This window comes from Camelus ferus, chromosome 8 (genome assembly GCF_009834535.1).
Source record: "Camelus ferus isolate YT-003-E chromosome 8, BCGSAC_Cfer_1.0, whole genome shotgun sequence".
Classification (NCBI taxonomy): Eukaryota; Metazoa; Chordata; class Mammalia; order Artiodactyla; family Camelidae; genus Camelus; species Camelus ferus.
In genome coordinates this window covers 30005260-30017852 of record NC_045703.1, presented here as the reverse complement: position 1 = coordinate 30017852, position 12593 = coordinate 30005260, and the positions used below count along the sequence as shown (strand labels likewise).

General features: G+C 39.9%; 1 protein-coding gene across 2 annotated transcripts in view; it reads right to left on the bottom strand.

The window, feature by feature from the left end:
• Positions 1-12593, bottom strand: part of CCDC162P — a 111577-nt gene that overhangs the window by 45190 nt on the left and 53794 nt on the right. For both annotated transcript variants that reach the window (XM_032484651.1, XM_032484652.1), the window contains 5 exons: positions 11885-12077; positions 9897-10024; positions 4373-4573; positions 3557-3678; positions 1445-1673 (listed from right to left, as the gene is read on the bottom strand). In XM_032484651.1, coding sequence (XP_032340542.1) covers positions 1445-1673; positions 3557-3678; positions 4373-4573; positions 9897-10024; positions 11885-12077 — 873 coding nt within the window. The remainder of the gene's footprint in view (positions 1-1444; positions 1674-3556; positions 3679-4372; positions 4574-9896; positions 10025-11884; positions 12078-12593) is intronic.

Here is a 12593-nt window from a genome sequence, read left to right as displayed (position 1 = left end):
TATATAATATATATGTGTGTTGTGTGTATATATAATGTACATATGTACATTATACATAACATGTATATATTATTAGCAGTGACATCATATGCTTACACCTAATACTGTAGGGTAGAGCAGAACTGGTACTCTTGTACACTATCAGTGGCATTATAATTTGGCACATTTCTGGAAAGCTGTCAACATATATTCAAACATGTAAATTTTGTTTCAGCGAATCCACTTCCAAGAATCTATCAAAAGAAATTGATTCAAAATATGGAAAAATCTGTGAGCATGGAGATGTACCTTGCAGCATTTTTAATAATGATAAAAAATTGTAAACTATTTGAATGCTCATCAGTAGGGAAATGGTGGGATAAATTATGATCATCACTTAAGGGAATTATGTGGTCAAAAAGGTGAATATAAAGACTAGTTAGCAATAAGGATATTAGCAATATAACAAAGACTAGTTTGCAATATAATATGTTAACTGAGAAAAACAGGAGACCATGTATGAAGGATATGATTAGAAATATGTAAAACACATATATGAAGAATACTTGAATTCAGAAAAATGATTACAAATACATTTGAATGGTTACTTTTAGAGTAATTTTTTGCTTTCCTCTTTTGCTAAAATTATGAATTTTTTCAATCAATTTAAAAGAAAATAAAACTTTGGGTAGGAAGGGACAGGAGGCTGCGGAAGACCTGTGGAACAGGTATTTTTGGCAGCTTGGAGCCTTTGAAAATTCCTTCATCCTACAGCAAGTATCCACACAGAGTAAGATCAAACTAGGATCCTAGGCTCAACTGTGACAGCCTTAATAGAAAAAGAAAAGAATTAAAATCCAATTACAAATGCCTTGTAAATCATTGGGCCACAGTTTGAGCCACAGAGCATTAGAGCCAGAAGTGGCTTTAGTGATCACTGGGCTGGCTTCCACCCGCCCCAGCCCCCACCCCCCAGCACACAAACATAATGTTGCAAGATGGGAAAAGTAAGGCTCAGAGTCACACAGCAAGTTACTGGCAGGGCTGAACTTGAGTCTAGGTCACTGACTCCTCACTCAATGCCATCTCTCCTCTACCAGATCTCAGCTCGGGGTGAAAGAGCACGTTTTAGGAAAAGTATTGGAAAGAAAAAAAATTTAATTAAAAATATATATTGTTAAAATGTAGATAATAAACCATACCCATGTACATGTCCCTTTAAATTTTAACTTTAAAATTAAAAATTTAATTTTAAATGTAGCAGCATCCTGACAAACTAGAAAATTTGACCAAAAGTGGAAAGAAAAAAAAACCCATAAAAATGTTGGCAAGCCCTAGGACTATGATCTGTCTCTGGCAAGATAATGGGGAAATAGAGCCAAACATAAAAACAAAGCTAAGTAGTAACATCTGGGAGGAAACAATCTCTTTGCCAAGGACCCACCTACCCCTTCAGAGAACATACATCTTTCTGGAGCTGTGTGCTGTACCAGGACTCAGGCTTGGCCGGGGTGAGCCACACATCCAGGGCCAGCTGCAGCACGTGCCTTTCCAGCGAGGTGAGGGCGCTGGCCGACATGGGCCTGCAAGTGTGGCGGGCCTCCCTGAGGAGGTGCTCAAGGGCTCTGGAGATGCAGGAAGCTAGGCCCAGGGAAGGGTGGAACTCTAGCAGATAAATGTTTTTCAAAGCTGGGCTTAATGAAGAGAAACAATGAATGACAATTTTACACAACGAAGAACTTAATCTGTTTCCAAAGATATTTGAATTTGATATTTTTCAAGACCAATAAAACAGCTCTTACAATCCAGGGCCTTATAAAAACCTGGAAGCTCAAAGGGGCTTCAGAGGCTGTCCAGGGAACCCACCGGGTTATACAACATGCTCTGTGCTTTAATGTGCACACTTTTAAAATTGGAAGACACAGGAGTTTAATCTAAAAGTCAATAAGAATAAGAGCCATTGTAAGTCAAATCATTATACTGTACACCTTAAACTTATACAGTGCTGTATGTCAATTATATCTCAATAAAATTGAAAAAGATTCCAAAATTGTATATGGCAAACCTTTCAACATTTCAGTAATCAATAGTTAGCCAAATATTTGAAAACAAAATAACTTAAAATAAAAGTGACTAAATATTAAATAATTTCCATGATTATTGCTATTTTTTACCTGAGTCTTTATCCTTTTTTTCCTCAAAATGATAACAGATGAAGACGATTTTTAAGTTCTATACACAACTGCTGGAATCATTCATGTTTGCCATAAAAATGTTATATTTTATAAATGAATGAGGCCAGAAATGATAAAACATTTGTCTATGGGTTATCCCTTTGGAAATTAAGGATACAGCACCAGTCAAGTCAAGGGCCTTTCTATACCTCCACAGAACTAAAGAACATAAATACTTCTTAAACCAATGCAAATGTGATTCTTCTTAGTCCAAGGTCTTAGAAACTACAACCCCGAGATTGGAAAGGAATCTCATCAAGCAAGTATCCTTTGCTTTTCAGACTATTCTGACAGGTCTCAGTATCCATAGAGTCCTAGCATATTCCACCAAAACCTGCTTCCTGAACAGCATATTCTTGCCATTGCAAGCTACACACACACACAGCTGGTGTCTCAAGCTTACTGCAGTGAAAAACTCAGTCCTGAGAAAGGTCTTTGGAGAAAATGCAGTCTTGTGCCTGGAGCTCCCAGGGTTCTTTCTCAAGAGTCAAGGTTACAATCTCAGCTATGAAATCCCTTGGCACCCTACCGATCCATCGGGTGATGGACCAAGATGACACTAGAGCTCACTGTGGTGACTTCTTACTGAAAGTCTGGCTGTACTGCTGGACTGTACGCTTCACAGGAGCATAGGGCCATGACTCTGTTGTTCATATGTGTGTCCCCAGCTCCTAACACACTGCCTGGTACATGTAAATCCTCAAAAAATACTTGTTGGCTGTTGAGAAGAGCTGGACAATTTCTCTACCCATTTGGAGGCAACAGAGAGGTTGTGATCTTGGGTGGCACAGATCAACTTGAGGCTTGTCACCAGCTTTCCAGTTCCTCTGTTGCCTCAAAGGCTGTAAAGGAATGGTGGGGGAAAATCATACTACTTATCAAGGGGGTGACTTTATGTACTCTCTCTGAGTGATCTCAGGAAATTTAATCCACTCCTTAAAGGGGAGTGGGTCACAAGGTAAGTCTACAGAAACCTTTTCGTTGACCCTTGCTAGAAGAAAGAAATTCCTTTTTGAGAAACTTATAAATATTTCCATGTTTCATATATGTTGGCTTGTGTGGCACCTGTGATAGCATCCTCTGACAGTATTTGAAGAGAAACATTTTTAAGGACTTCTCAAGGGAGTGAAGACTCTGCACCCAGTGGCATAAGTTTAAATTCCAGCCTCCTTATCCTTTATTTACAAAGTGAACCCTTCTTCTGTGGCTTTTATATCTATTTCTCGCATCTCCAAATATTTGAAAGGTGCTTTGTAGAATAGTATTTGACTTAACGTCATACCCTTAAATTATCTAGAAGAAATTATCTAAATGTAAAATGTCTAAAGACAGCACCGACTTACCAGCTATTGTTGATAGAAATGAGTTGTTTGCAAATTATGTTGAGAGGAAGTCCAAATGTAGTGCTATCATCTGGATGGCTGTCTTGCCAAAGTCTCCGGACATACTCCCGCTGACACTCTATCTAGAAATGTAGCATGAAAGTTAAAATTAGAAAAGTTAAACTTTCCCATAGATGTGAGTTATGAGCCTTGGCATGAGAAGAGCAGAAAATCAGCCCTTTGCGTCTCTTCATTATTTAACTAATTTTCACTCAGACGTGGTTTTGGAGATTCATTCACACAGAGACACACTTGTCTTTTTGTCTGAGCCAAGGGTCAGCCAGGAAAAGCAAAGGCAACTAGCTTCAGGCAATCTCAAGAGGCCCAAGAAAACTTTCTGTCAAATAATTGACTGCGAGGAAAAAATTCTAACCAGGCCTAAGGTAACGGCAACGATCGTTTTCTCCTTAGCTTCTCCCCAGAGAACAGACTGTGCTCCTTTCCTGTAGGGTCCTAAAAATGGTTGCGACGTTTTAAAAAATAAATATAATTTTACACACTAATGTTTCACAGAGGGGTAGGGTTAGTTCTTTCACTACCAATAAACTCTATGATTGAATGAAAACAGGTTGTCAATTCTTTGTAACCATTCAGTCTAATTAGGGTTGGAAATCTCCCTTTAAGACTGGAGTTATGCTTGGAATTCAACAATGCAAATAAGCTTATAAATAAACATGGTGAAACCTAGATTCTAGACCAGCGCTGATAGAAAGACACAATTTCAGTGTTTTCCATCCTCTTCTCACAGGGGATATTTTAAAGCCCAAATGTACTCACGTGCTGGTTGAGAAGGCCCCTCACTAGCTGCAGGTGAAGCCTCAGGCAGGCACATTCATCTCGGTAGGCCTTAATGAAGTAAGGCTGGCTGAGATCAAACCTTGCGCACCTGTGCATGATGTCAGTGATCACTTGTGCTAAGGCAAACCTCTCCTCTCGGTCCAACGCATGCTGGTAGGCTTCAAAGTAACTGTCAAGAAGCTGCAAATAAGGTTGATAGTCAGAGAACAGGGTCCAGCAAAAAGAGATGAGTCCCCACCCACTCCAGGCTTTGGGAAAACTCCTCACCATCAGAAGGAGAGAGACAGCTCTGAACTTCTGGGTACTGGCCCAGTGTGGGCAGCTGCAGCACCAAAGCAACTCAGAGAGATTAGGAAACCCACAGACCAAGTTAGGGAGGGCAAGGAAAAAGCACTCGTTTTGCCTCTGTCCCCCCTTCCTTGGCTCTCCATAAGTAAAAGAAGGGTTATACAGTGAAAAGTATTATCTAGTAGCTATAAGCACCAGTAAGACAGAGCGGTCAATGTCATTTTGTCAAATACACTTTTCTCCAACACCGTTTCCCCACAGACCCACTCTCCTTCCTGCATTTCACTTTATCACCAAAGGTGGGCAGGAGGCCTCCACCTCACTTCTACACCCTCAGCCCCATTAATGACCTCATAACTGTTTGCCTGAGTTTCACCTATGTAGTAACGATGGGGCGTGGTTGTGGTTAGAATATAAATATAAAGGCATTAATCCCAGATCGGAATCCACTAGGAAGGGCCTATGTAGGAATTCTCCTGCTCATCGAGGAAGCTTCTGTTTTAGTGGAGTTCCCAAGACTTTTCTAAAAACTGAAGAGAGCTTCCAGATGCTAACCACTGAAAAGGATTCTTAGAGAGTTCAGAAAAAGATGCTATTTTACTTTTACATTTGTCTATAAGCTTAAGGGATTTCTGTTCTGTGTGTAAATTCTATTTGTGTATAATTAGTCATGGTGCTAATCAGAAAAAGCTCTTCAGAGATCACTGGGCTGGAATCCCAAACAGGAACCTAAGGGTAAGATCTGTAAGCAGTTCCAAACAATGGAATTACTGTTCTAGGGTTGTTTTAAAAATTTCATAAGCCTTAGACACACTTATTTTTGGAGACCCTATCCCATGTTATATCAAATATATTAAAACTCACATCCCAATCGGTTTTCTTCTGTAAAAATGTTAAATGGTATTTATAACTTTGCTTTTCAAATATTTGGCTTTGAGCAATACATTTAATTAATAATTGGCTATGACTTCTGAGCAGCATATACTTTAGTATTCTTATGGAATGAGATCTGATCCACAAATTGTTTTCAAATGTAATGAGATGTTTACAAGTGCTCAGCTAATTTTTTACATTTTATGGGCATGTCATTTAAGAATTTGTCTATTTTACATTTTCTTTTTGTATTTCTGAGTAACACTGTTTATTTTTTCTCTCAGATCTCACATATTTCCAATGGTCCCTGAAAAGCTCTTAGATCCTAAACACCAAGTTTATATTACCTGATGGATAAGTCAGCTCTGACAGAAAGCTTCTGAACTTTCAGTCCCCCTGGATTACAATGGAACAAATTCCTTTTCTCTGTTGGCTTAATCCAACTTCTCCCTCAGAGTTTTAGCTCAACATCTCCCTCCCCAGTCTTCTTTCACCAGCTCCTCTATTGGAGGTTTCACTCTTCTGCAAGGCCTCAGCTCCCAAGGTAGCTTTATCATCAAAGGCACAGGTGTGCCCAGTGTGTGCATTTAATTGGCAGCAAGAAGTAGGCGGTTGAGGTTGCAATTTCTACCAGCCCAACAGCCTAGCACACATTGAGATACATTAGAGAAAGAATGTGTTTTGTTTCCTTGGGTGCAGGTATTCCTGGTGGTTTGAGGTCAGGAAGTCAGCCCTCTTAACAATCTAAGGAATTTCCTAAAAGGAGATAAACAGGCCCTTTCATTATGTGGCGTCCATAGCTAAGAATGCAAGACCAGAAAGACTTGAGAAGGCGTAAGCAGTACTTGAATATAGGTGGCAACAACGGAGAGGGGAGCCAAGGAACCAAGTGGCAGGAAAAGCCAAGAGCAGATTCTCCATCTTGCTATTGTGGCTTCCGTGGCTCCTAAGGAGATAAGAGCTCCAGAATCAATAGCAGACTAGGAATCAAACACTGCCTTAGTAACAGATGTCCAGTGTCTGAGGGCTTCAACACTAAGGCTGCAGGATGGAAAGCCTGGGGCATTTCATTTAGAATCCAGTTTTGCAGGATGCCCCTTGGTCTACAGAATCTTGGGTCACCCTTAGTATAAAAAGGCTAACATCAAAACAAGCAAAAGCCTCGGGATATAGAGTGAGCTCCACAGGTTAGAAACTCATACACCTCAGAGTGGGAAATGAAGGAAGGTGGAGATCCCCTTGCCTTTAAGTGAGCCCAGGGAAAATGAAGCGGGCAGGGTTATCTGAATGACCTTGTTCAGTCCACAGAGTCCTACTCAAAAGTAGCATTCGGTTAAATAGCAGAAGACAAAGCAGAAACAAAGGAGCGACTAGATGGGGTAAGAAGGGTGTCACTTAGTATCCTCGGGGGAGATTAGGAAAGAAACAATTACTTCTCTAAGCCATTCTGGAGGAACCTGAATCTTTCTGGCTGGGCCAGGGCAATCCCAGGAACTGGTTTATAGTATTTGTATTGCTTTGACCTGTTTTCAGACAAAGAGCCCTATTGTTTGGTTATTTGACAGGGGAAGTTGGTGGGGAGGGTTCTTGCTGGTGATTCCAATCTGGTGATACCAAGCTGCAGAGGCTGGTGCTACATTGCCATGATCACTTCATTGTTGGTAGGATTGCCAGATTTAGCAAACAAAAATATAGGTCATCTAGTTAAATTTGAACTGCTGATAAACAACTGACACTTTTTTAGTATATCACAAATATTTTACCTGGCAACCCTAGCTGTTGAGAAGGAAAATGTGGCTCTTTAAATTGACAAGCCTTTTTGCAAGCTTTGGCCTCCACCTCAAGAAGCTCTCAGATGGCCCTTTGCATAATTTTATTATGATTTTTTTCCCAACATGGGTAGGACTGTGATCTTTCCACCTCGTGGGTTCTATTTATTATCTGTTTGCTAACTGGCCCATTTCCATTTAAACTGTGGGCTGGTATTTGTCTAAGAAGTCTCTCTAGCCTTGTCAGATGTCACCTGTGTGTGCCAAGGGCCAACTCTCAGGCAAAATAATATGTGGTACTCACTGACTGTAGGTATCAAATATTGGAGGAAATAGAAAAATAGCCAGAATGAATAATCTCAAACCCTACTGTTTATATTCTTTTTACCTCAACCTTTTTTTTTTACTTCTTGGATTTAAAAAACTTTTAAAAACAGTATTTTAGGTCAAATGAAAGTGCAAAACAGAAAATCAATGTTGGACACAACTTGTCATAGACTTCTTTTCTTTTCTTTTCTTTTTTTTTCCAGTGCTCTGAACACATTCAAATTGCCCTGAAAATGTGTCCTCTAGTGGCTGTGGAGAGAATTAGCAGTTTGGTATAAATGTCACTTAGGAGCTGGTACAGCTGATGCCTGGTTTCTCTGAGCCTCTTAATCCACCTAAATTCACACCAGCTCTATTTTTATGAGCCTCTTACATAATATGGTTACTTTAAAGATTTAAGACAACCCAGTGTGTTCGAGCAATTCTTAACTCCAGTGATTCCAATAAATTTAACAATCTAAAACAGCTGAGGACACTTGGCAGTAGAATCAGTACTGGGGGAAATCAATTGTACTGTAGATAAAAATCTGGTTTATCCATTAAAAATGGGCTCTTTCAACAATTTCTGATTTAGAAGGCCACATTTTCCAGTTTTGGCACAGATAGCTTAGTTTCTATAGAGAACTTATTCTCAGGGTAGAAAGGAGGGAGATATTTTCAGTGATTGTTTTAAGTTAAAACAATTTCATATCCCTTAGAAGAAACTAGTGGACAGCCCTGGTGGCTTAGCGCAGAATGAACCCTAGGCCAAAGTGAGGAGAAACTGGTTTGTTTTTCATTACTCTCTGGACTTCTATTCTTCCCTAGTCATGCCTGGGGCCTCCACTGGGGGCCTAGAAGAACTGAAAGTGGAGGTGGAGAGAGTACAGGAAAGGGGAGTTGTTTAAAACACATGCCTGGACCAAAAACTTGTGGAATTTGAGGATTCTGTCTTATATTTAATGCATCCTCTCCAGTTTCTACACTGGGAGCCTAATTATCTGATTTACTCAGTTGATCACAGTATGGTTCTAATTGGCAGATCAAGGCTGCAGATGCAAACTCTAGAGGTCAGTTACCTTTGAAAAGAGGAACCATTTTCAAAGCCCAAGACTTGTACACTTTAAGTCCAGCCAGTTGTTTTCAAAAACTGGGTGACCTATAACTCCGTGAATAACAGACCAGTGAGTAGATGAAATGGTAAACCATCTATTCTACCAGAAAAACAGTTCAGAGAAAACACTGCCACTTCCCCATCTTCTGACCACATCACAATGCACTGTAACGTGGCTTCCACCTCCACTACTCTTCTGAGAGAGTCCTACAAAGCTGGCAATGACCTCCTGAGGGCTGAGCCCACTGTCTGGTTTTTAGGACTCACCTTTCTTGATGTTTCACTCTACTCCATGCTAGTAACCATCCTTTCCTAATTAAAATGTTTTTTGTCCCGTGGGCTTTCCTAACACTATCCCTCCTTTTTTTCCCTGAAGTCTCTTTGGCTACTTCTTCTTGCTCCTCTCATGGATTCTTGTTTCATGACCTTTCCCGTAAATGTAAGTGTCCCCCAGGGACCCATTTCAGGCATCTCTGGCTTTTCCTAGTCATTTTGATTCATTACTATGGTTCAGCCTCGATGTTCATACCTCAGCTCATACCTGCTCCTGAGCCTACAAAACATTCACACCTGGGTTTTAGCAAACTCTCCTCATACGCCTTGTGTCCTAGTCTCAATCCTACCTTCCCATCTAAAGACACCCCTCTTCCTTCATTCTGTTTCGGTCAATAGCCTCCTCCCTGACCCTGAGGAAGTGATTTTAATTCCACCCTCATTCTCTCACTCTGACATCCAGTCTGCAAATCCTGCCATTTGCTTTCACCCACTCATATGTGGCACACATTTCTAAGGTTGGTCAGTTTGTCTGTGTTTAGCAAAGTGAAGCTTCCCTGACAGAACAATGAACATGAGAGGAATCATCATTCTTTCTCGCTAAAAGCATATGTGTTATAAAGGGTCCTACATTATACAGCCCTCTAACTAATCATACCTATAAGATTAAGTTGTATCCTTCACATTTGATTTTTTTATAACAAAAAAAAACACAATAAAGAACATAAAATGTATTACTCACATCCTTACAACTAGCTGAGATTATCTGAAGAATTATTATTTTTATTAGGAGCTGCCTTAAAAGACCCACTGGGTTTTAAAAAATACTGGGTTTTATTTAGAATATTTAACAGATGTTTTGTTTTCTAGGCAAAAATACCTGGCGCTTGTTTTCTAGAAGAGTTGCTTCCCAAGTCCACATGTCGTACAGCACAGCACATCTGTCCACACCTGCATGGGCCCATCCACAGTCATGGCCAGTATTGGAGTTGATGCCCACTTTGTGGCCTAGGAGAGAAGTGGATGAGAATGACCAGAGACAGGCCTCTCTACGAAGTTATTCTAGTAGAAAAGCTCCTCTCAGATTGTCAGCTCCACTTCAGGAATGAAAACGCTGAATCAGTAACTGGGATTCCAGAGAATCAGCTAATGAGCCTTGGGCAAGACGAGGCCCTAAGTTCTTACTTGTTGACTTCTAAGTCAACAGAGGTTTTTGTCTTGACTTCTTAATATTAAATTTAAAGACTAATTTAAGGTAGAGTGCATGCTTAGCATGCACGAGGTCCTGGGTTCAATCTCCTGCACCTCCTCCAAATATATATTAATATATAAGCCTAACTACCTCTGCCTCATAAAACAAAACAATACAAAAAGACTAATTTAAAAAATATAACCAAAATTTCAGTTAACATGAAATATTTACTAAAATGTCTTGAAATCTATCATTTAAAGGCAAAACAAACATCTCTTCTTCTGTAAAAATAGGTCCCTGGTGATTAAACAACAAACCTGCTATATAAATGGATGCTAGCCAAGTCAAAAAATTTCAGGGAAATTTCTAAGATATTCCTTAGGTATGGTAATTACTAACTTAAATCAATAAGTGAAATCATTGCCACTATTCAGCTAAAATATTTTCCCACTATATTAATGGAAATTTTCACTGTCAGCATTATTATTGCTTAAAATTTTAAGTGATCAGTTTTCAGGTGCTGGAGTTGAGTTTAATAATTATGGTATATGATGGTACTGAACAAGAGAAAACTGGTCAGGAATTTCTCTAGCAGCAGTTGGGAAATCTTTTCACAATGGATGATCATGTATGTCCTCCCTAGCTCAGTGAGAGATGCTCATGGGGCTAAGTGACTGCTAAGTGTTTCAATCAAAGTAAATTCTTAGCAGCTGGAAAGAGTCACGTCATACTGTAAATTAGTATCAGCAGAAATGATGCATTGGTATATAGGATGACTAGTAAAGATAAAAGCTAACAGCTGAAATTAAATGCCCTGCAATGTTGGATGCCTTCACTATATCCCATGATTCAGATCCCCAGTGGTCTGTGGCAAAGAGAACAAAGAGTTCAATCCAATATTAAATTAATTCTGTCTGGGATCTGAGAAGTTAATTGTCAAACATTCTTAGGGCAGCATTTTATAACAGTATGAACATGAATTATCCTTAATTAAAGTCTTCATATGTTACAAAATAGCACAAACCCTTGCTAAATTTTCCTTCAGGTGTTGCATTGTGTTTAGAAACTCTTAAGTTCTTTCCAATGCAATGTGAATGCTGTCATATTATTCCTAAAGGAATATTCTTACCTCACCTATTTCTAAAATTGGATAAATGTTAGTGATGCCCAAAGGAAGGGAGAATACAGGTTATGGGTTATTTGATTGCCCTGAGTAATGATTTCTCCTTCTGGGACTTGTCTGCTATTTTCCTAGCCAGGTCTTCTTGCATCCTGGTGGTTTTCTGTTAGGAATTCAGGAATATCTATGCTTCTAACTGCAGTTTCCCCAAGGTCAATCACTGTTTTTGTCACTTTGATCATTAATTTCACTTGCTTACTTTCTGTCCCTGAGGGCCCTGCACTCAATGGTGAAGCAGGAATGCTAATGGGCAACAAGCCTAAACAACAGTAAGAACTGTAACCAAGTCACAGTCTCCAAAAAATGAGGGACTTGAGCTGGAAACAAATCTTTTTCCAAAAAAGTGGTGTGTACTGGGGAGGTGTATGTATGTGCTTAGTGAATTCCCAGATACTATGGGATATGCATTTATATTTTGAGGTGGGAGGTGTTAAATAGAGCCCTTAGTGTTTTTTGTTTGTTTGGCTGGTTGATTTTTAAGAACCTCACTTCTGACCTTTTTCTTTCTCAATGTAATGGCTGGCCAGCAGCAGCAGCTCTGTCTCTAGTTCCTTCAGATCACTCAGGGCTTCATCATACACGACATACACTCCTTGCTGGTCCTGGGTGTGGACGCAGCCAGCAACCATGCAGTAGTAGTCATCCTGGTTCTCTACTTCTGAGAACTCCATGAACTGGACACTCTGAGCCTGGTGAAAGAAAGCCAAGCCTGGAAGTTACCGGAAGAGGGAGAGATCTATTTGTCAGCCCAAATGGACCGAACAGCAGACTTCTGCTCCCACACAGCAGGCTGTCGGCGTGGAGCTGTAGACATGATGACTGTATAAAGAGCTATCTATATGTACAGAAAAAGATATTAGCAAAGAATGTCGGCAGGGAAGGGTAGTTCCTGAGGTAGATAACCAGCTGATTAAGGTTTTCTGATTAACTCAGGATTATCTGGATAAATGTGGGCAATAGAGCCAAGTGTAAAAGTGATCTCTGAAGTCAGAGTGCCTGTGTTCAGATCCAGCCTCTGCCAGGATCTCAACTTGGGCAAGTTATGCAGCGATTTGTAGTTTCCAATTCCTTATCTGTAACATGGGGGCAGTGAAAACACCCTAACAGTTGTTGTAGGGAATATGACACTGCATATGAGGCGCTTGAGATCTAGAAACATTAGCTGTTAAAAATATTTGTTTTAATCTTATAAATACTTCTAAAGT